General features: G+C 41.5%; 1 protein-coding gene across 2 annotated transcripts in view; it reads left to right on the top strand.

The window, feature by feature from the left end:
- ptprub (protein tyrosine phosphatase receptor type Ub) overlaps positions 1 to 24,878 on the top strand; it is a 700,336-nt gene that overhangs the window by 639,126 nt on the left and 36,332 nt on the right. For both annotated transcript variants that reach the window (XM_034175133.1, XM_034175134.1), the window contains 3 exons: positions 17,918 to 18,072; positions 19,964 to 20,099; positions 20,806 to 20,955. In XM_034175133.1, the coding sequence (XP_034031024.1) occupies positions 17,918 to 18,072; positions 19,964 to 20,099; positions 20,806 to 20,955 (441 nt within the window). The remainder of the gene's footprint in view (positions 1 to 17,917; positions 18,073 to 19,963; positions 20,100 to 20,805; positions 20,956 to 24,878) is intronic.

Genomic DNA, 24,878 nt, shown 5'->3' on the forward strand with positions numbered 1-24,878 from the left:
GGTGTACGTACATGTACAGTACTGTACAAAAGCATTTCGACACAGAAATTTGGTTTAGATACAGTGTTTGCTCCAATGAGAGGTCTCCAGAAAATCTAATTAGAAGTCTCCAAACATTTCAGTTGCAACAAAAATTAAATGTGATTTTTTTTTTCTTCTCTCTTTTTATTAATGAAAGCACTTAATTTTCAAGGTACAAACTGAACAAATTTCATTTTGGTGTATTGCTCAGTACATGACACTATGAACACAGATGTTACTCAATAAAATGAATGTTCAAAAAAAAAAAAACCTGTTGAAATACAACCTGACTTTTTTTTAATTAATTTTAGGAGATTGGACAGAATGTAGTTTATAACTAAAATACATTATGTACGTTTAAAGGTGGCAAGTAATCACACGTTTTTAATATTTATGTCAGTATTAGATATTTCATATTTTCATGACTTATGCCAAGGGGCTAAATGTTTTTGTTTGTTTTTTGTCATCTCGATTTCTCAAAAATACACAAAACACATAATGACTAGGCAATAGTGCTTGTGGACATGGCGACAGAAAGGGCTATGGCAATCTGACATTTGGCCCCAAGTTAGCCTGAACTTCACCTAAATGACTGACCTCTGGCTAACCTTGCCAGGGCAGTTCTGTGCCACATTTTGTCCACATTGGGTTAAAAATCGAGTTCCTTCATATTGACCCTTGCCAAAATGAATTCTTAAGGGCAGTTTCAAGTTCAGGTTTCATTGACAATCACTGACTGGGAGGAGTAGCACAACAATCAGGCAGACATGACCTAGGCCCCAGTGATGTGACCTAACCCAGGCAATTCCAGATCACACCTGAATATGTGTTTCAAGTTTGTTGAACACCAGAATGAAAAATCATACTTTTGAGCTTTGACTCAAATATTCTTGATCTTTAAACAAAACTTTGCTTTGCCATTCTGGGGTTGACTGTCATCTCCATAAGAATTATGGCAGATATCAGCCAAAAGACCTGGGAGGAGCAAGGGAACAGACAGACAGATTAATCAAAATTTTGACCTTTGACCCTAATCACCTTGACCTTTGATAAAACAAAGCCCCTGCGGGCAGGTCTGGGGCCAAACTACATGCACACATTAAGTTGGCCCAGACATCTCAGAAAAGTAGTGGAACAAACACACAGACATTTCTCAATTGTTGAATGATATTGTTGAATGATATAGGTCGATGTTGGGTCAAAAAGAGTTGATAAGAGTTGATAAAAATTTTTTAACCAAATGCCCAAACAGAACCATTTTGAATTAACGTTTTTAGATGCCATTCATTGACTTTGAGATTCTTTAAATACAACTTCAAATCAGAAAAAGTTGAAAGATATGGAAAACGTATTTACAAGCAACAGAGTAGTGATTCTTACATTTAATTTTACTTCTGTTTTATTGTAGCCAAGATATTTCATGTTTTGTGTGGTCAACTTCATTTGTTTGTTAATATACAGTTCATTCATTCCTGCATTTAAGGCCTGCAACACATTCCAAACAAGCAGTGATGCTAAAGCATTTGCCACTTTGTAATGTTGCCATTCCTTCCCACAACACTTATAAGAAACTTAAAAGACGTTTTGCAATTGAGGACACCAAGCAATGAAGCATTTCAGGTGTTAATTTGTCCCATTCTCCTGCAAACAGGAGTTATGGTGTGCAACAGTACCCAGTTGTCATTATTGCATTTATTTTATTATTTCAAAAATTCTACACACATTGTTTTGTGGAGACAGGTCAGGACTGCAGGTAGGCTGGTACAGTACCCATAGCATCTTTGAAATGTGTGCAGAATGTGGTTTTATATTGCCTTGTTGAAGAATGTAGAGACAGCCCTGGAAAAGATGTCATTTTGAAAGTAGCATGTTGGTGTAAAATACCAGTATACTTTTCTGCATTAATGTTGCCATCCCTGAGGTGTAAATTATCCTAAATTAAATCATTCATAATTCCATACTATGACAGACTGGCTTTTGGATTTGTTGCTGATAACAGTAGCAGATGGTCCTTTTTGTCTTTTGGTACAGAGAGCACAGTGTACATTTCATTAAAAAAAGTCTGGAATACTGATTTGTCTGACCACTACATGCATTTACACTCCATGATGTTCCAACCTAAATGCCTCCCAGAGAAGTCGATGCTCCTTCTGAACAATTTCAACATAAAGATTCATTTTGCACAGTAATGTTTTAAGTGCCATTTGTGAATGTAACTCTATATTGTAGTGCTTCACAAAAGTTTCACAAAGTAATCCCATGTCCATGTGGTTATATCAGCTATTGATGAATGACTGTTCTTGATGCTGTGCCATCTGAGGGATCAGAGATCATGGCAGTTCAGCTTTGGCTGGTGCTCTTGGCTTTTACGCAGTGAAATTCCCCTAGACTCCTTGAATTGTTTAATTGTATTATGCAGCGTAGAGGGTGAAATATTCAAATCCTTTTCAAGCTTTCTTTGAGGAACACTGTTTTTAAACATGTCAATAATTTTCCTCTGCCCAACTTTGCTCTTAAAGACAACTTTTTGTAGATACTGCCTTTGTGCCAAATCAGGATTACAGTCACCAGTTGGCATCACCTACACTCAACAAAAATATAAACGCAACACTTTTGGTTTTGCTCCCATTTTGTATGAGATGAACTCAAAGATCTAAAACTTTTTCCACATACACAATATCACCATTTCCCTCAAATATTGTTCACAACCAGTCTAAATCTGTGATAGTGAGCACTTCTCCTTTGCTGAGATAATCCATCCCACCTATGAATTATCATAGCAAAGGAGAAGTGCTCACTATCACAGATTTAGAAATGGTGATATTGTGTATGTGGAAAAAGTTTTAGATCTTTGAGTTCATCTCATACAAAATGGGAGCAAAACCAAAAGTGTTGCGTTTATATTTTTGTTGAGTGTAATTATCAATTTTGTTTACCTCATTACTAGCCTTAAATTGCCAACTTTTTTTAGAATGTGAAATGCAGGAGTTGATGTATTAACAAATGAAATGAAGTTGGTCATAAAAAAAAACATAAAATATCTTGTGTTCATACTGTCTACAATGAAACAGAAGTCAAAGTAAATGTAAGGTGCCCTGACACTTGCACGACTTTGATGCACACACTTGCATGCACGTTGTTGTGACGAGCCCCACCCGCTGTGTTCCGAGCTGGACACTGTGCTTTGTTCCACCGGCTGCTACGGGCTCTATGCTGGACGCTGCGTATATGCACTGTAAAACATTGCAGCCTTGTTTAGTTATGTCCACTTGCTACCTCTCTTTAACATAAAAAGCTCTTACAAGTTTTGGATGTTGAGCTCAACTTTACAAGTTGAGCTGAGTTGTAAAATTGAGTTCAATATCCAAAACTTGTAAGACCTCTTTATGTTAAAGAGAGGTAGCAAGTGGACATAACTAAATGAGGCTGCAGTGTTTTAGAGTATAAAATAATTATTTTATAGTGGCCTAATCATTTTCTATGCAAGTTGGATGCTGAAAACGGCTCTAATCGCTTCCTGAATCACAGAGGACTGCTCCAGCAGCACGCGAACAGCAACTGCTGGAGAAAGCATTTGCAGCAGTCTAAAAAGGTAATTATTTGTAATGTTTAGATTGTCATGACTTGGTAAAACAGTTGCAACCACTTGCTCTGTTCACTTCTTCTTTACTCCACTTGACGTGCTGCACGTAGTGTTGGCGAGCAGATCGCGCCACGTTGCACGACATTTATGCATGAAAGATTTTTTTTTTAACATTTCCAAATTCTCTTTGCACAATTGCACGCGCCGGTGCCCCTCTCACGTTCAGTCTACACCAGTTAAAGATGAGTTTACTCTCCTGCATGACACAGGTCATGCAAGTGTGTGCATCAAAGTCGTGCAAGTGTCAGTGGGGCCTTAAGAATCACGGCAATCAGTGGGGGGGAAACTTGCATTTTCTAACTTGTGATTTCTGGGCTGTACTTTGGTGAAAGAACAACTGTTGGACCTTGTTGGCAGAATGTTGGCCCTCAAGCTATTTAAAAAAAAAAGTGTTTTAAAACTTTTGCACAGTACTGTACACGGTCCACGTCTCAATTTCCAATAAATTTTGCTTTCATAGAACAAAAAGTCTGAGAACACATTTGATCCTTAAATGTCCAGATCTGACATTTTACAATCTGCACTCTTTTGTGTCGTAATTATATTTTGTCTATGCCATGACAGCAACTCCAATATTGCTGGCTTAGCCAAGCCTGGAACAATATATCACGCAGGGTTTTTTTTTTTGCCTGCTTTTTAAGCTCCAGTTTTTCGTTGCTGCAAAGTCTCTGTGGAGTCTGAGGGCAAAAGGCATGATCTGAAGTGAACAAGGGGTTCGACCTTAATGGGAAAGTATGAGGTCTATTAGAAAAGTATCCGACCTTATTATTTTTTTCAAAAACCATATGGATTTGAATCACGTGTGATTACATCAGACATGCTTGAACCCTCGTGGGCATGCGAGAGTTTTTTCACGCCTGTCGGTTACGTCATTCGCCTGTGGGCAGTCTTTGAGTGAGGAGTCGTCCACCCTCGCGTCAATTTTTTTCATTGTTTAGGAATGGCTCAGAGACTGCTGCTTTGTTTGATAAAAAGTTTTTCAAACTGTAAGGCACAACTGAGTGGACACCATTCGATAATTCAGCTGGTTTTCGGTAAAAATTTTAAACGGCTGATGAGAGATTTTGGTCTGGTAGTGTCGCCGTAAGGATGGCCCATGGCGCCTGACGGCGATCTGCGCTTCGAGGCGGCAGCGTCTCACCGTTTCAAGTTGAAAACTTCCACATTTCAGACTCTGTTGACCCAGTAAGTCGTCAGAGAACAGAGAACTTTCAGAAGAAGTTGGCATGAGGAGTTTATTCGGACATTCCATTGTTAACAGACATTTTGTAATGAAAGAACGTGCGGGCAGAGTCGCATGTCGGGTCGGACCCGACCGCGGGGGGTCGCGACAGGAAAAACACCTCTGTTGGAAACCTTAACGGGCAAGTTGGAACATGCCCAAGCTGTTAAACAATTTCTCAGTTACTCACTTGTTGAAAGCCATCAAAAGCCGCCTGAATTTTACAAATGGTTTTCAACACGGTGGTGTTTTTCCTGTCGCGGCGCACACAGATTTGCCGAGTCGTTTCCGTGACGAATTTGTGCGCACGTCTTTCATTAAAAAAATGTCCTTAAACAGTGGAATGTCCACATAAAGTCCTCATGCCGGCCTCTTCTGAATCTTCTCTGTTCTCTCACGATGTCCTGGGTGAATTAAGCCTTAAATTAGGATGTTTTCAGCTCGAAACAGGCCGACGACGGCGCCTGGAAGCGCTGCACGACGTCCTGCTCCGTGGGAAGTCCTTACACCGACAGAAACACCCCATAATCTCTCATCAGCCATTAACTTTTCACCGAAAACCAGCTTAATTTCTCGAATAGTGTCCACTCGGATATTCCTCACAGGTCCAGAAAAAATTTTGATAAAGCAACGCGCGCCGTCTCGAGCAGCGTGTGAAACAAAGGAATTCAGCCAAGAGGGCAGGACCACATCTCACTCAAGGCCTGCCCACAGGGAAATGACGTCACCTACACGCGTGAAAAAACTCACGCATGCGCACGAGGGTTCAAGCATGATTGGTGTAATCGCACGTCATTCAAATCCATATAGTTAAAAAAAAAAAGTGTTGGTTTTTTATCTAATAGACCTTGTATATGGAAAATTGTGTTCAGGCAGGGTCAGGAGGAGGTCAGACTGCAGAAAGGGGAGAGTGTAAAGGGGTGAGACAGAGAGACACCCTTCCATACAGCTGATTCTAATGTACAGATGGCTTACTCAGCATGCCATTCCTCTTCTCTTTTTCAGGGCTACCATCGATCCAACCACTTCATTGCCACTCAGGGTGAGTATCCCAGCAAGGCTGCACTCTGATTTTGTGTGTGTGTTTGCATCCTGTGTCTCAGTTTAATAAATTGGGAATGATTGAGCCAATGAACCGAATTGTGCAGCCTCATGTAACAAAACAACATTTCTGGCAAATCCAAAGATGACGGCACTTAGCGTCTGATTGGCTGACATCACTGAGTTAATCACCAGAGGAGGTGAATAATTAAACATTTTTCTAATTCGAGCTTCTCACTGTCTGCCATGAAGCGATATGTTCCTGCTGGGGACAAAGCACGGAATATGAAGCTGTTTCGGATGGTCGCCCCATCTGTGTTTAAAATTTCTTCCCATTTCTAAAAGCCAAATTAGGGCCTGTTTCTTTGGAGCTTCCATCACAAAGTCACTCAAGGTCTGCTCATTCACGTATCCTGAACCAGCCACTCGTCTATTCCAGGCTTGATGTATGAAGAAGAAAGAAAAGACAGCAGGAGTGTTTTTGTCTCTTTGAGCTTCTTTATCCTATGAGATCTTCGTTTTCAACTCGTGAGTAGCGTTCTGGATATCTTCTCCTCACAGGAGATAGTGCATGAGTGATGAGCCTCAAGGCTTTCATCACCAAATGCTTCTGTTGTTTTGTCACCTGTCACCTGTTCCCTCCGCCCGGAATTCCAAATAACTTTATTGAGTACACAGTCTTAGGAGATCAGTCTTATGAGATCTAAGGAAGGACACTTCGGTCGTAATTGAAATTTCAGAACTCCCTTATATAGAGTGCAGGCTTTGAGTCTGTCATATTTTTTCGCTGCGTAATTTCTTTGTTCTTCCTACTAGGACCCAAGCAGGAGACTCTCTATGATTTTTGGAGGATGGTGTGGCAGGAAAATTGCTTCAGCATCGTCATGATCACTAAGCTGGTGGAGGTTGGAAGGGTAAGTGACATGCACTGCTACTGCTGTCACCACCCACTGATTACAAATGCCTCACATTCACCATAAGAGAACATCTGGTGTGTGTCTGAAGGGCTTTTATGTGTTTGCTAAGTATAGGTGTCAGACAAACTCGCTGTCTAAGAGCTCTCTAGTTTGATAATACCACCCTGGTTTTATACAGAGCCCACAAATCACAAGTTCTAATAACAATGGAGACTTTAAACTTTCTCTACAATATAGTTTTTGGTGGCATCAACCATCATAAGCCATCAAACTTGTCCAAAACACAAGTGTATACACATTGGCTGAAATATTTGTATGTTTAGGAAAAAAAGGAGTATTGCCAGATTGTAATTATTTAAACTCTTTGGACGAGTAACTGTATTGTTTTGTTTTTCTGCAGCTGTATTTGTTGTGTCACTAAGGGCCCCTTCACACATACGTACAACTCCAGGGCGACTTATGGTAGAGCTCATATGAGCGCACCATGAAACATTGCGCCGATGGGCCGGCATGCACGATGCCGGTGCAACGGTTAATGCACGCAGGAACACAGTGCCAGCAGCTGCACAATGCTGTGAAGAAAAAATAAATAAAACATAAAAAATACTTGCTGCAATGGTTCCGTGCACGCGGGAACACAGCAGCTTTTCACAGCAGCTGTGCAATGTGGTTGAAGTAAAAAAAATAAAAATTACATGCCACCCACCCATTGAACCCACGCCTTCCAAAAGCTCTAAGTTCCAGTCAGAAACTTTACCACTGAGCTACCATCGCTGTCCTGTGAAAGCTGCAGGAAACTGCCTGATATCAGAATGGCCACATCTGCTGGCATGTGTCCTGTCGGCACACCACAGGACCTACACCACGTCATGTGGAACAGAGCTCACATGGGTGATGTGACAGTCAGATGCGTGTTATGATCTGATGGTCCGTTTCAACCTGGGGGCAGCCTGTCAATGGGCTGCAGCGTGCGTGCACTCGCTTACTGCAGCCCATTGCCAAGTGATATATGTTTATATTTATGTCCATGTGATGACAGCAAGCAGACACACGTGCGTCACAGTGGGCAGTTGTTAGTCCATGTCTGTCCAAACACAGTACGTGTTGTCCAGATCCACAGATCTCCACAGGTGCTTCTGTCCGTGGCCACACCTTCTGTCAGTTTAGCGCACACACCAAAGCCACACTCGTGGGGCACTTAGACAAATTTCATTGCCTGCACGCCAACGATTCTCTACAGACTGTTGTCATGTTAATAGTGTGAATACCACACATTTTCAAAGTGCCAAACGAGCGGTGTTAGATGTTTGTGTGTGTCACCTTGGCGGACTCCTGTCGCGAGAGGGATCGATAGGTTCGCACAGCGCACACGCTGTCTTTCAACCACTGGTGTGTGCAGATAGTTGTAGCAACAGGTGTATGTGGCTTTAGAAACAGCTACAGTTTTACACGTTTTGCACACGATTCCTGCTTCATGTGCACTTTATGCACAAATTGACCAAATTCGCAGTATGTGTGAAGGGGCCCTTAGAATACATTGATAGGTGGTAGCAACAAATACATGTCAAACTTGAAAACAAAAAATTGGCATCATGGCATCATTAAAAGCTGGGGCATCATCATCAGAACAACACTCCAGCTCACAAGTCAATTCTTGGCACATTGAAGTTATTGAAGTTGGTGTTGAGGACTTATTTGACATCACGATAAAAGCTTCTGCAGTACGCTAATGGTATTCAAGAGGTACGGCACCCTTGGAAGGAGTGTGTCAATGTCAAAAGAGACTGCATTGAGAAATAAAACGTACATGGTCACATGGCAAGGGAGTCATGGATTGCTAAATTTTCAGTTAACTGTTGTATATCTGTTGAATTTTATTTGTTAAATAAATGAATATGGTACTTGCATTTAATCTTATAATTCATTCATTCATTCATTCATTCATTATTATATTAATCATTATAATTATCTTAAAATTATCAGAGGATGATGTTGTTACACTATATGACTTCAGTTAAATTCAGTTTATTTATATAGCACCAAATTACAAAACAAAATTACCTCAAGGCACTATAAACAAGTAAGGATTAAACATGCCTTCAAGTTGTATGTAAAACAAAATGTGCAATAACATGTATACTCGTATAATTTTTCTTCTCAGGTCCTGTTTTGATTCTCCTCTATTTGTACGTAAAATGTGTTGCGATACACATGCAGTTTGCACACGTTTTTATGCATCTTGTCAAAGGTTTGAGACTTGTTCCCAAAATGCACATATTCTATTGTATCAAACAATATGAGTGCGCGCACACACACACACATACACACGAACTTTGTCAAAGCGTAGGGTAATATTTGAAAAAACAAAACAAAAACACATTTGATAAAATGGTATGTGTGCAGTTATAGAAAATTGGATTAGACAGTTTTAGTACAGGTGTATGTAAGCAGTATGTCCGTAGTTCATGATTTCTGCTGTTAGTGTGTAATTATGTTCATTCTAGGTGAGGAAAATGTCACCTTAGTGGATGGATAAAATTACACCATTTTTCTAACCCTGGCCCTACATCTACCTCTGTTCTGCATCTGAACAGTTTTGGGTTCAGTCAGCATATGAGAGGTGCTCTGTATAGCAGGATACAAATACCACAGCTATTAAGTATAAAAATATACCTGTTCTGTGCCAAGTGCTGGTAAAGGAAAAAAAAGTCATCCTGTTCATTATGCTTTTCGCCATTATGTGATTATTGTACTTCTCTTTGCTTTCTGAGATAAAAATTCCACAGAGGAACAGGTTGTTTTTGTTCTTCCTTATTGTTTGGAGTGTAACCTTCATGTACATACATTTGTGTTCTAGTTAAACCAACAAATGGAAATGGCTCATGTTTTTAATACATTAACTATAATTTGTAGCTGATTGGATGTTTTTGATATAGTCACATTCATTGGTAAAATGATTATTCTGTGTCGATCTGAGTTTTATATTTTATTTCTGGTTTCATAAAATGTCTCTCAAATACTACACTGGTTAAAGTATAAATCATTAAATGTCAGCTTTGTAAGGACTGACATTTAAATGTGTGGCAGCAACCCAAGAAACCTGTTCTTAAAGCTGCAAAACTTACTGCATGTTAAAAATACAAACTAAGATGGTTTAAGTCACTTTACGGTGTAATATGTTTGATGTTATATGAAGTTTCTTAAAATATATTGATGTTCTTCATGTGCAGAAAAAGGAGGGGTTTTAGTGTTTCACAGCACTCTGCTAAACATGGATTATGTACATTTGCATTTTTACACTTCCCAGATGCTTTTCTCCAAACTGATATTGGGGGGGGGGGGGGGGGATTGACAAGGACTTCCAATTTAATTTCTATTCTACCAGATCTAACTGTCCGATATTACATGTGTGTGTGCATATTATGGATTTTTTATTATTTTGATGTATTTCCACGATGAACATTTGCTTTAACCTCTTCTTTTTTTTTTTGTAGGTGAAATGCTGTAAATACTGGCCCGATGACAGTGAGATGTATGGCGATATTAAAATCACTCTACTTAAGACCGAGACGCTGGCTGAATACACAGTTCGCACATTTGCTTTGGAAAGGGTATGACTTCATTGAAACTTTGTAAAAATGTTTATAATATTATTTTAGCAAACCTTGTTTGAACGTAATTACACAGAATCCAAGTGATTCTATTAACAAATTCAAGACTCCTTGACATAAATGTGAATTATGTGAAGCGCTTGCCTACTACAGTGTAATTCTACACTGGGCATTGCCCTTGTTTGTTTGTTTTTTCTCCCCTGGTATGTTAATGTGTAAAATTTTGTTTTTGTTAAATTGATCAAATTTGGCGGCACTTCAAAACAGCAAAATTTTGGAATTCCCATCAGAATTGAAGCATGACTGTGTGATAGATAGAGAGAGAGAAAGTAGAGCAGGTGGCACTGTGGATACAAGTTGTGCTACCAATCTGTAGACCAGGGAGGTGGTTTGGTTTGAGGTGTGTGCCTTTCACTGACCATCTGCGTCTTTGGTCAAGACACTTCATCTGCATTGTCACAGTCCACCAAATTGTACATAAGTGGGTCCCAGTTCCCAGAAGTAACCAGTGATGAACTGGTGCCCAACCACAGGGATTCATAGACTGTCACCCGCTTCCAGCTGCAGTATCCAGAGATAAGCACCTCAGTGCCTCTATAGGATTTACTTCTTACTTTGTAAATAAAGAGCACTTAGTTAAATTAATTTAGTTGTTATTATTCCCTTGCAATTAGCGGTACATTCATGAGATTAATGGAGTCCGTAAGCCAGTTAGTCAGTGAGTGAGTCCACAAAAATTCCACAACTCCGCAATAAGTACTCCATATTCACCTCTGAAACCTTTGTTTCTAATTGATACTACTAAAACCCAGTGTAACTCTGATTTTGCACAATAACTATAAAATAAAATAAACAAATTTGCTTGTGAACCTTTATTGCGATTCACAGGGTTCATGTGGCCACCAAGGCCACTGTTGCTTATTATGTTTTGCAATAATTTGTCAAATAACCAAATTTAAGTAATAGTTGCCTCATGCCTACAACCCAGACCTCAATGTGACGTTGAACAAAATGACAGTCCAAACTTCGATTTCATTTTCTTTTCTCCTTGTCTACATTACAAAATTTTTTGGAAACCTTTTATTAAAAACAATCAGGAACTAATTCATGACTACTTTTTTTTTTTCCAGAAATTTATGCACCCTATGTATACTCAACAAAAATATAAACGCAACACTTTTGGTTTTGCTCCCATTTTGTATGAGATTAACTCAACGATCTAAAACTTTTTCCACATACACAATATCACCATTTCCGTCAAATACTGTGCACAAACCAGTCTAAATCTGTGATAGTGAGCACTTCTCCTTTGCTGAGATAATCCATCCCACCTCACAGGTGTGCCATACCAAGATGCTGATTAGACACCATGATTAGTGCACAGGTGTGCCTTAGACTGCTCACAATAAAAGGCCACTCTGAAAGGTGCAGTTTTGTTTTATTGGGGGGGGATACCAGTCAGTATCTGGTGTGACCACCATTTGCCTCATGCAGTGCAACACATCTCCTTTGCATCATCCGTGAAGAGAACACCTCTCCAACGTGCCAAACGGCAGCGAATGTGAGCATTTGCCCACTCAAGTCGGTTACGACGACGAACTGGAGTCAGGTCGAGACCCCGATGAAGACAACGAGCATGCAGATGAGCTTCCCTGAGACGGTTTCTGACAGTTTGTGCAGAAATTCTTTGGTTATGCAAACCGATTGTTCCAGCAGCTGTCTTAGTGGCTGGTCTCAGATGATCTTGGAGGTGAACATGCTGGATGTGGAGGTCCTGGGCTGGTGTGGTTACACGTGGTCTGCGGTTGTGAGGCTGGTTGGATGTACTGCCAAATTCTCTGAAACGCCTTTGGAGACGGCTTATGGTAGAGAAATGAACATTCAATACATGAGCAACAGCTCTGGTTGACATTCCTGCTGTCAGCATGCCAATTGCACGCTCCCTCAAATCTTGCGACATCTGTGGCATTGTGCTGTGTGATAAAACTGCACCTTTCAGAGTGGCCTTTTATTGTGGGCAGTCTAAGGCACACCTGTGCACTAATCATGGTGTCTAATCAGCATCTTGATATGGCACACCTGTGAGGTGGGATGGATTATCTCAGCAAAGGAGAAGTGCTCACTATCACAGATTTAGACTGGTTTGTGAACAATATTTGAGAGAAATGGTGATATTGTATATGTGGAAAAAGTTTTAGATCTTTGAGTTCATCTCATACAAAATGGGAGCAAAACCAAAAGTGTTGCGTTTATATTTTTGTTGAGTGTATATTTAAGCTTGGTGCACCTATCTTTGGACAGTTTTGTCTATTCCTCTTTGCAGCACCTCTCAAGCTCCATCAGGTTGGATAGGGAGCGTTGGTGCACAGCCATTTTCAGATCTCTCCAGAGATGTTAAATCGGATTCTGGTGTGGGCTCTGGCCGGACCACTCAAGGACATTCACAGAGTTGTCCTGAAGTCACTCCTTTAATATCTTGGTTGTGTGTTTAGGGTCATTGTCCTGCTGAAAAATGAACCAGTCTGAGGTCAAGAGCACTCTGGAGCAGCTTTTCATCCAGGATGTCTCTGTACATTGCTGCATTCATCTTTCCCTCAATCCTGACTAGTCTCCCAGTTTCTGCCACTGAAAAACATCCCCGCAGCATGATGCTGCCACCACCATGCTTCACTGTAGGGATGGGTTTTTTTCTCATGATCTGAGAGTCTTTCAGGTGCCTTTTGACAAACATCAGGTGGGCTGTCATGTGCCTTTTACTAAGGAGTGACTTCCATTTGGCCACTCTACCATACAGGCCTGATTGGTGGATTGTTGCAGAGATGTTTGTCCTTCGGGAAAGTTCACCTCTCTCCACAAAGTAATGCTGGAGCCCTGACAGAGTGATCATCAGGTTCTTGGTCACGTCCCTGCCTAACGACCTTCTCCCCCGATCGCTAATGCTGCGTTTTACACATAGACAAAACGCGTTACAAATGTCATATTTGCGTCATTCTTGGCACATTCCTGACATTCGTAACGTGACTTAACGCATCTGAATAGGTTTCTTAATAGTGCGTGTTGGTGCGTGATATTCGTGGAGCAAAAATTTTCCACAAATGTTATGCACCACTCTCATTTTGCCTCATGTCGAGGAGGTTGCAACGGAGCATGTTGATCGGTATTGATTAGTGGTGATCCTTAATAGAGCGTGACAGTGTTCTTCTCTGAAGTGCGCACAATTAAACCCTGTTGCACCGCATTCAGTTTTATTGCTGCGATATGCTGAAGAAGGACAGTGATGCCAAGTTGGCTTAAAGCCTTGTTCCAGTGCTCCTCAGCGCGCTCCTGCAGGTGTTCCACATGCTGCATGTGCCTGATGTTTGGGAAAACGCACGAGATGAGAGCTGCATGGAGCCACAAACCTGGCTCGCTGTCTCCTCCTCTCTGCACCACTCCATGGCACAGAGCCCAACTAAGCATGCAGTCACAAAGTTCTTCTGCTGTGGATTTTGAGGCGCAAACTGGAGCAATCTGAATTGTTCAGCAACTAATGGTTGGATAAATATGGGGGTGTGTGTGGAGACAATTTGCCTCATTCACAACGTGACAGAACTTAACATTCCGCTGTTATGCGCGATAGCGCACAATAACGCGGAACATTATTCTTGACCGTGCGTAATGGTTCCTGATAATTCTCCAGCAACACGTGCCATTAATCGTAATGTGTCCTGAGGACACCTGACCCCTCTGCCCCGAATCATCACATTTGTGATCAGCGGCCAAGAATGTATACTTCGTGGCATTTGTGACTTGCCGTCGTTATGTGTAAATGCACCTTAAGTTTAGATGGGCAGCCAGTCCTGGTGGATCTGAACTACTTCCGTTTCTGGATGATGGAGTCCACTGTGCTCATCGGGACCTTCAAAGCAGCAGAAATGTTTCTGTACTCTTCCCCAGATTTGTACCTCAAGACAATCTTGTCTTGAGGTCTACAGACAGTTCCGTAGGCTTCATGCTTGGTTTGTGCTCTGACATGCACTATTGACTGTGGGGCCTCATATGTAGACAGGTGTGCCTTTCCAATTAAGCTGTAGAAACATCTCAAGGATGATCAGTGGAAACAGGAAGCACTTGAGCTCAATTTTGAGCTTTATGGCAAAGGCTGTGCATGCTTATGTGCTTGTGATTTCTTAGATTTTAGTTTTAATAAATTTGCAAAGATCTCAAAAAACATTTTATCACATTGTCATTATGGGGTATTGAATGTAGAATTTTATGGGGAAAAAATGAATTTCATCCATTTTGCAATAAGGCTGTAACATAACAAAATGTGGAAAAAGTGCTGTAAATACTTTCCAGATGCACTGTATTTCTGCAAATGGGTGATTTTAGACTGTGCTGTATGTGTTTGTAAAACATTTAAATAACACATTAAAGGATTAGGAATTTGACAGGACTTACTAGTGATGTGCAGTTCTGCTTGGAAAACTGAGAGGAATTAACACCAGCAGCCATCCTCCCAACATAGCTGTGAGAGCATTTCTTCCCCCGATGGCCTCCTGCCTGTCATTTCCCTGAGGGAGTGCTTATTGGAGGAGCTGTGAGCTGCTCGCAGTGACAGCGGCACCAACACCGCATTATAGTCGCTCTTTCTCTCTGCGTGCACATGTTTCTACATATTCAAATCGGGAAGAATATAAGCTGGCGAGGGCTTGTTTTTACAGCATTTTCTTTTTTTAGATTTCCGTCTTCAACAAATCTTTTCTTTGCGTGGCTTTACTGTCATTTCTGCACAGAAGAAGACATTGCTGCATGATTGCAGCAGCTACACAGTGGAGAGAAGCCTTCTGGTCCTTCCTGAGCTCAGAGAGCTGCAGTAATTCCTTTCCGTCTGTCAGAGTACAGCCACTACTCACATGTGGCGCCCACAGGCCAAACTGACTTAGAAGACACAACACCCCACGTGAATAATGTCTGGGTTGTCCTCACGCTGAACCTAAAGTCTGCCATAGTGAGATACTGTATCTCTTCATGGACACTAGGACACATTTGATGAGATAAACACAGTGTTGATTTGAGTCAAACCTGTGTCTGAAATAAACCCTGTCTCTGGTCCTGATAAATGAAGCCAACACAGAAGTATCAAATCTTGCACTTCCTTGAATGGCCACTTGAGGCTGTCTCCAATAGCAAGTCACTCATTAGATTCCCATGTTAAAATAAACATGTTTACACCGTGGTACAAACAGCAGTTTTGTATGGTTGCTTTGAGTGACAGCTGTGCACAAGGGAGAGGAAACCAGAGTCCAGGGTTCCTCTAGCATATACCGTTAGCAGTGGCTGCTAGCTTGTGGACTGACCATATCTGTTCTTTCTGAGCATTTTATTACAAATATCAACTAAGTTGGCTTGTTGAGTAATTTATTGTACTCACAGACATCAAAGAATTTTGTGTTCCAGTATTTTTGTTGAGTGAAATTTTAGTACTTTTAATTTGTTCGTTAGCATTGTTGGCACTGCTAGCAAGTTTCCAGCGCTTGGTTACATTAAGTCCATTGATGGTGCAACTCTGAGATGGTGGGTGTGTTTGGGCAGGCCCGGCGCCAGAAAAAAATATTAAGGGGGCGATGAGTTTATCACAGGGGGGGGGGCGCGACCCCACCCCCTGTGAAAAAGTGCGCACCGGAGGGGACGTGCCTCTGAGCGTGTGTAATGAATTGGGTGCGCTCCTGGAAAGCTCGTGTATTTAGGCTACACCGTTGTAAGAGACTGACTAAGAGTAAAGAGTGATGACAGTATTTTTTTTAATTATTATTTGAACGTATAGACCCTCGGTCAAGTGATCTCCTGTATACCACAAAACCAAACCAACAACTGATCTGAGAAACGACACGAGACAGTAGATTAACCCCACATACAGCCCTCCATCACAAGCGCAAACACAGCGCAATTGGGCATGACAGTCACACAACGGGTCAAAGATAAACCTTTCATATAGATATATTTACAACAATACATAACTTTTATCTTACCATAAAAGTCCATATCTTAACATAAAATTCTGTGTGGAAACTGGATGCTAGCCTACCTCAGAAGAGTTGAAGCCTTCGGTTGGATGCCGCGTTGAATCTTCTGAGAAGGACATCTCGCCACTCTCCGTTGAATCTCCTGGTTAGGTCATTCTCAAATGCCAGCCTTATTAAGTTCACCTTTCGTTCATGCAGCATGCTGCATCTGTGATCACTAAACACTCTTTTTAATGTTGAGAAAGAGTTCTTGCACATGGCAGTCGAAGCCCCAAATGTCATTGCCTGTTTGAAGGCTGCAAAGACCTGAGGCATAGCAGTGAATACAGTTCTGTGTTTAGTGACAAGCTCACTTCAAGTCATTGGCTTGCCACCCTGGCTCCGGACAAACTTGCGTGCAACGATGAACAGCGTCTCGTTTATTTCAGTGTGACTTAAATCCAATAAAGGTTTCAGTTTTTGGGTGTTCAAAAAGTCCTCACTTGCAGGGTCCAAGGCGGACCTGGTGGACTTGACGAATCCCAGGAACTCCAGCTCTGACACTGCTTGAATAAATCGAGCATGCTTTAATTCGTCCACCTTGCCATAATCGCTGGACTCAGGATCCTTGCCCTATGCCGCACTGACAAGCGCAACCCTCAACCTATCGAAATCGCTTGAACACAGACACACGCCATATCCGTTTGTTTTAAAATTAATTACTTTAGTTCATTTGGTTTATTTGTTAAATACGTGATATTATTGAATAACTAATATTTTGCTATATTTTCCAGTATTTCTTTTTCTTTCTTTTTTATTTTTATTTTTTGATAACTCTCACATCTGAGGGGGCAGGGTTGATGACGTGAGGGGGCGTCGCCCCCAAATGCCCCCTCGTGGCGCCAGGTCAGTGTTTGGGCTTCATTTGTCCCACCCACATCACACCAGTCTTTCCCACATGTTGTCGGTTTTATTATAACCCATTTATGGGTTGACTAGGAGTTACGTGAAGTCAGGCACTGTCAAGATGACAACATCCAGAGCTGCCCCATTTGAGCTTCAAAACCACTGTACACAAAACCTATAGGTGATGTCACATTGGGTTTGCCCACTTTTATATAAAGTCTATGGTCTGAAATTACTGATTGAGAATTTTCTCTGAATAAATTCAATTTATTTATATTGCACCAAATCACAACAAAGTTGTGGTAAGGAGAAACTTCCTCTGGCATCAAGAATCATTTCTACACCTGATGCGACTAATTATGCAAAACCCAGAATTAACCAATACCTGCTCACATGTCATTGCAGCCTTGACCTGTAAATTTGAAAACATACATTCTGTGTTTGGTCTAATTGTGACTGTTTCTAGGTTATCAGTTGAATATCTAACCTACTAGAATCAAGTACCTACACAACTCTACTGTTCACTGTTGTGGATAAGCAAAAGTCATACATTGCTCTCTTTTTGTTAATAGAGAGGGTACTCAACGAAGCACGAGGTACGTCAATTTCACTTCACATCCTGGCCGGAGCATGGGGTTCCCTATCATGCCACGGGACTGTTGGCCTTTATACGGAGAGTGAAAGCCTCGACGCCTCCTGACGCCGGCCCCGTGGTCGTCCATTGCAGGTACTATAAATTTACTGACTGCTGTAATCTGTAGCATTATAAAGTCAGGACAATAAAAACAAAGTTACAAATATAAATTCATGCACTGGTTATGTTTTCCATGTAGTTTTCAAAAGGCAAAGCTACCTGGAGGACTAATCTAATTGTCTGTGTTGCAGACCTGATGTGGACGACTATATTGTCAGTGTGTAGATAATCAAGCACAAATACTGAAACTCACTGTAAAGTCTTTGTTACACTATGATAGATTGAGGAAATATATGACGAATGTATGTGAAATTTTGATATTTGTGCCTGTTTTTTGTTCTGTGCAAGTCTTTTCTTATTTGTTAAATGCATTCTTTGTCAGCTGATGTATGGCAAGTCCGTCAGAAAGTTTTATGCATACTCAAAACTTTCAGCGGACATCAGGCAGAGCACTTTGCCGGTGGCTGCACATTTGTTTACCATTTTGTCCTATACTTGTTTGCTACTGCTATGAGTCATGCATTTATATCTTGTAGTTGTCCGATGCTTCAGACTGGGTTTCTGATTGGCCAAAGCTCTGGCGCGAGGTGTGTATTTACCATGAGGGGAGGGAGGACAGTTCCACACATAGCAATGTGCAACAAGGTCACAGTGAATTAAAACACAACACGGGTGTGTATTTTTATTTGGACATCAGGGCACACTCAGTGGATTTTCTTGTTGAGATGGCGCTGTCATCCCTGTTGCAGCCACAGTGATAAGACGCTGCCAGCATACAAATGTAGTGAAGACGTATAACATCCTGATCCTTGAGCTAGTCGGATTCTAGCCATATTTGCTTTCAGATCTCGGGGAATCACGCTCACATCCAACTCTCTCTCATGCACATGTATGTTTGAAACTGGGAAATAGTTGTGCTGAATGGGGCTGTTTGTGTTATGAGTTGAAATGTGATGTCATCTGTCCATCAGGGCCCCAAATCCGCCAGAGACCGATGGATTAAGCGATATTTGCCACCGGATAAATTATTTCAAGCCATCATAGATTGACCACCTTAAACCTTAAAGTGCCCTGACACTTGCACAACTTTGATCCGCGCACTTGCACGCACTTCGTCGTGACGATCCCACCCGCATTGTTCTCAGGCGGACGCTGTGCTTTGTTCTGCTGGACGCTGCACTTTGTGTGCTGGACTCTGCGTATATAAAATAATTATTTCATAGCGGATTAATCATTTTCTCTGAGTTAGCTGTTGAAAACGCCTCTAATCGCTTCCAGAATCGCAGAGGACCGTTTCAGCTGCAGCTTTTCTCTCTCCTGCTCTCGTGCGCTACATGAGGTGAAGAACGTATTTGAAACAGTCTAAAAGGTAATTATTTGTAATTTATATATTGTAATGGCTTGGTAAAACAATTGTATGTTCATTCCTTCTTATGAGTAGCTGTAAAAGTATGTTTATGATAGATTTAACATCTCGTTATCGTTCAGATGCGGTGCGCTGACGCAATCGCATTCACACGCAGTGTTTTTGAATTGTTTGCGCAATGTTTACGTGATGTTCACGTAATTAATGTGTGATGAAGATTTTGAACATTTCAAAATTTTCTTTGCGCACTTGCACGAAGCCGTGCACAGTTTACAATGGTTTGCAATGAGTTTACTCTCCTGCACGGCAGAATGTGTGAGTGCTTTACTGTGCTTTGTACCCATTCTTTCTCACACACACATGCACACACACGCATACAGGCAAGGCGCTTAACTGCACATCAAGAGCGACGAGGATTAAGGACCTTGCTCAAGGTCATCCTATACAGAAGAGCCTGTATGATTAGGGGATTGAACATATGACTCTCTGCCAATTATGACCAAAAAAACAGATCATGCGGACAGTGATTCCTTACATGAAATGTGTGTTGTGTTGCAGTGTCGGGGCGGGTCGCACCGGGTGCTATATTGTGCTGGATGTCATGTTGGACATGGCCGAGTGTGAGGGTGTGGTCGATATCTACAACTGTGTGAAAACGCTGTGCTCTCGACGCATCAACATGATCCAGACAGAGGTGAGGTCGACCAGATAGCACTCACGCCACAACACATAAATCAAGTACCACACATTAGCAGCTGTATTTGTCAGGAGGCCCAGTGCAGAAGCTTTCAATAGTCAACGTTACAAACATTTGTTATTTTCCTACTATTTGGAAATTGCGAGATCGGAGGCCATGCACTCTGTTCTCCCCACCGAGATTTCTGTAAAGGTCGCTGCTCAGAAAACAAAAAACAAAAAACAAAAAAAATTTGCATTATGTTTGAGCGTGCTGCGTAGGCACATGCTGTTTTTTTTAGATGTTAAGATAAATTGCATATTCACACCTTATTATGCAAATCCAGGATTTACTTAGCTGTTTATTACATCTGTAGTCATTTGCAAGGGTACTGTAATTAAATGCACACTGCACATTTTTTTGTTTGTTCCAAAACATTTTATTCTCCAACAGCTTTGATGCACTGGAGACTTTAGAACACATATTTAATTAAGAACAAGGCTATGAAAAAGGTTATAAAAGATTCATGTTCATTTATTTACTCCTCATGTTCTTGTTCTGTTTTTTCTGCCTTCTGTTTTTATGTCTATCTAGTCGTTTCCAGCCAATTATCACACACAAAAATGCTCAGTCTGGCACCTCCAACATTATACAGGCAAGCCCACATGTATACTTTCATTCAGCCAACATTGTCCTCATTTTTGTATTCCTGTTGCCTTTTCAGGAGCAGTATATCTTTATCCATGATGCCATTCTGGAGGCCTGCCTGTGTGGAGAGACTGCTATCTTAGTCAATGAGTTTGCTGTCACCTACAAAGACATGCTGCGGGTGGATTCCCAAAGTAATTCTTCCCAGCTACGGGAAGAGTTCCAGGTCAGTTTTGTAGTGGACAGTGCAACAGCGGTATTCCATTATGCAGGTCTTTTAAAAAAAACTAAAATCAACCAGAAAAAAATGTTTTGTATGTACGAGGGACGATTGAGAACGCCCTACTGAGTCTGACCCAGACACAGTAGGGCGTGGTTCTTCTTTTGGCCATTTGCATTCTGTGAAACCAACATTTCTCAGGATTTGCACCCTTTTATGTCAAAGCTTCACACATTCTTGAGAAATATTGGTTTCTCAGAATTTAAAAGGCGGAGAACCACACCCTACTTTTTACGGGTCAGGCTCAAAACGTCTCGTATGTTGCGTATGTTCAGAGTTACACAAGCTAATTATTAACACTACCAGTGCAGTTTATTAAATGTCATTAAAGTAGACCTGCATTGAAATAAATGCAGTCAGATCTTTGGACCAAAAAATGACTTACATTTACACATAAGATCCTTCTGAATGTAGTAAAGTAAATCTGGAAGCCCAGATCTGTCATTCAACGGAGAAATCTTCATTTAAAAATGACAAATTTACAGCTAACATTTAGCCCTCCGCAAAACTGTCCCTCTCATCATGGATGCTGCCGAGACGTCACGGAGAAGACCCTCTCTCCCAGCATGCATTGCGCGCCAACTGTAATTTGTGGATTTTCGTCAGTTTGCATCTGCACCTTTTGCTTGTCTTATACGGAAGGATCTACTTTTTTTAAAACTTCGTATTGTCTTGCGGCACGTTTGGTGAGTACACATTTCTTTTATTTATGCTTGAAAATTATTTTGGGGGACTTTTTCATACGCCCGTTTGATTGAGTGGTGTCGCAATGAAAATCTGTCTTTCGCCTCTGGTACCATCGCGGGATATGGAGGCGAGACCTGCAAAGAATCCCAGTCATTAAAAATATATAAACTTCTCTCAGCGTCCATGGAGCTCTGGGGCTCCGATTGCCGAGACGTGCGGTGCTGTGGATTTTGCCGCAAGAAGTCTGTCCTTGCAGCAACAGGTGTACCGGCCGCTTCGCATTAAAACAGCGAGTGTAATCTCAGGACTTGTGCCAAGTGTGTTGCAGCTCCATTCAGTAGACAGAGAGGTGATGCTGGTGTTGTGCGCTGAATCTGGCACAACACCGGCTGCAAAGCAGACACGGGCAGTGTGAGTGGCCCGCGTCGGCGGTTAATGAGCTCGTTAACGAGCCCGCACACTTAATAAGCGCAGTGGAGGCAGAGAGCGGGAGAGGAAGAACGGTGCCCGCTGTCGATGTCGTTGCTGATCTGAGCACACAGATCTGTATCTCACATTCATTGCAGCTTACTTTTGGATGTTGAAACCAGGACGTGTATAAGTAACATTTCTAACAGATAAAATCAATTTCAGTGCGGGATCGGACTGAAGGCGGGAGCGCGTCGTCTTGTCCCTGACATCATGGAAATCATACGGCTGTACAAACTGTTTTCACGGAGGGCTAAATTTTAGCTGCAAATTTGTCATTTTTAAACAAAGATTTCTCCGCTGAATTACAAATTTGGGCTTACAGATTTACTTTACTGCATTCACAAGGGTCTTATAAATACATATCAGCTATTTCTTTCTGAAATCTGACCACATTTATTTCAAAGCAGGTCTACTTTAACCCTCTGGGGCCTACGCCGTCATATACGATGGCTGAGACCAAGCTTTACTAAATTATAAATAACTTTTTAATGATATGACATAGAAACTTACTTTTTTTTTTTTTTGCTGAAACATTAACGTCGTGGACTTTCGAGCCAGCCGTCAGCCATCTTTGTACTCCTCATAGAAGTTGTGTGGTGACGTGCACAATATGAGTGTCCAATCGGAATTCGTTCACCGTCACATCCAATCGTAGGGCAGATTTACCTCACGTGATAAATCAAAGATCGTTTTTAACACTGATGTGTTACTAGTTGGCCCGTTTGAATAGCCATCTGGCTGTTTGCTCCAATGCGCTCTGCGCCATTATGCACAGTGATCAGTGAAAGTGAACAGACGGAGGGCCTCTGATGACAATCTCATGTGCTCAAACACAGAGTGTGTGAATTTTACAGATGCTCCACTCCTCATTACCTGTGAATGTTATTGAATAAGCCTGTGGCAAGCTCTCTCGCTCTGGCGTAAAGCACTGTTTACCATATCAATGGAGCGAGGGAGGAGGGGCCGCTCCTCAGAGTGTAAATTGGCCAAAGTGTCAAAGCTGCTTTCAGAGCAGGACAGAACACTCCAGTAGAAGTAGAAGTCTGCGATGTGAACCTTGTGTAATAGCAGACAGAAATTGCTTCGAGATGAAGACAAACAAAAGGCATAGACCATTTGGTATATTGTTCAAAATGTGCATTTGTGTTTATTGTTTGAACATTTTTGTTATACAGTCTTTCACACAATAGCCCAAATTACCTTTATAAAGTGTCAAAACAGTTGTTTATTATAGTTTACTGTGTCTTTTGAATAAATGTGTATGGAACATTATTTTCCGCTTTACTTTTTCCTTTCTTATTTCTGATTGTAAACTTTTATTGCACTTCTAAAACACAACTATGGCATATATATTCTGAAAGTACAGGTTGTCCTGAAAAAAAGACATAAAACCTGATTGTGGGATGCACGGAGAGCTGTTAACAGCAATTATAAAACATTTATGCCACACGAGTGAATTGTCCAAAAAATGCCCTCGGACCCCAGAGGGTTAATAAGATGATGGAAATTAACAGAACAGGGGTGGAACTGTATGGCTGACGACTTGTATTCATAGGTGCTGTTTTGCTTTTTAATGAGGATGTAGAAGTGTTCCCGTGCGACAGACTGGCGTCCTGTCCAGGGTGTACCCTGCCTCATGCCCTATAACTACTGGAATAGGCACCAGCTGGTCTGCATAAGCAGGTGGCTTTGTGGTTGGGCTATCACCAGACTGAGATTGAATTCCAGATTAATCTGTCTTTCTCTGTTCTTGGACAAAACTTTTAGGTGATCTTGGAAGATTTCAGGAGGTCATGTTTCCATTAGAAGGCTGTGAATAATAATTCATCTTAGTGTTTCATAGTAACCATATGTGTATATTTGACCAGGTCCTCAGTTGGCTAGGTGGGATAAGGAACTGGGCTACCAATTTGCTGAACTAAGTCTTAGTCCCGGTCACGCTAACTTTCTGTGTCCTTGGATAAAACTCTTCATCTGCATTGTCTCAGTGCACCCAGCTATAAATGGATACCCACCTTGGCTGGGGAATTCGCTTGTGTCAGACTGGTGTCTATCCCAGGTGGAGCTGTAGAGTCCCATCTGCTTCAAGAATAAGTGCCAGCTTGATGGGCCTCAGGGCCTCTCTAGGACTTATGTGTACTTCTACTTTCAGGAAGGTGTGTTGCAAAGTTTGTTTAAACCTCTGATACTCTAGAGGTTTGTCTGCCACCAACAAAAATAATATTACCACTCTGCCTGTTACTGCTGCCTACACAGTAAATTTTGCAGAGTAAGATTTACTCTGCTGGGATAAAATTTCACCCCAGTCCAAATAGAGTTAAACATACTCTATCAGAGGGGTAAATCAACTCTATCACAGTGTAAAATCAACTCTTATTGGAGTACAAATAATTTCAATTCAGTTCAATTTATTTAAATTTATTTTCATTTATATAGCGCCAAATCACAACAAGGTTGCCTCAAGGCACTTCATAGTAAGGCCTAACCTTACCAACCCCCAGAGCAACAGTGGTAAAGAAAAACTCTCTGAGGAAGAAACCTCAAGCAGACCTGACTCAAGGGGTGGCCCTCTGCTTGGGCCATGCTACAGACACAAATTACAGAACAATTCACAAAACGAACATACAGGAAATGTTGCCGGTGCACAGGATGGTTTCTGGAACAGACACCACACCCATCTCTGGATGGAGCTGCACCTCAGAGAAAAGCAA

The sequence above is a fragment of the Thalassophryne amazonica genome, chromosome 7 (assembly GCF_902500255.1).
Source record: "Thalassophryne amazonica chromosome 7, fThaAma1.1, whole genome shotgun sequence".
Lineage (NCBI taxonomy): Eukaryota > Metazoa > Chordata > Actinopteri > Batrachoidiformes > Batrachoididae > Thalassophryne > Thalassophryne amazonica.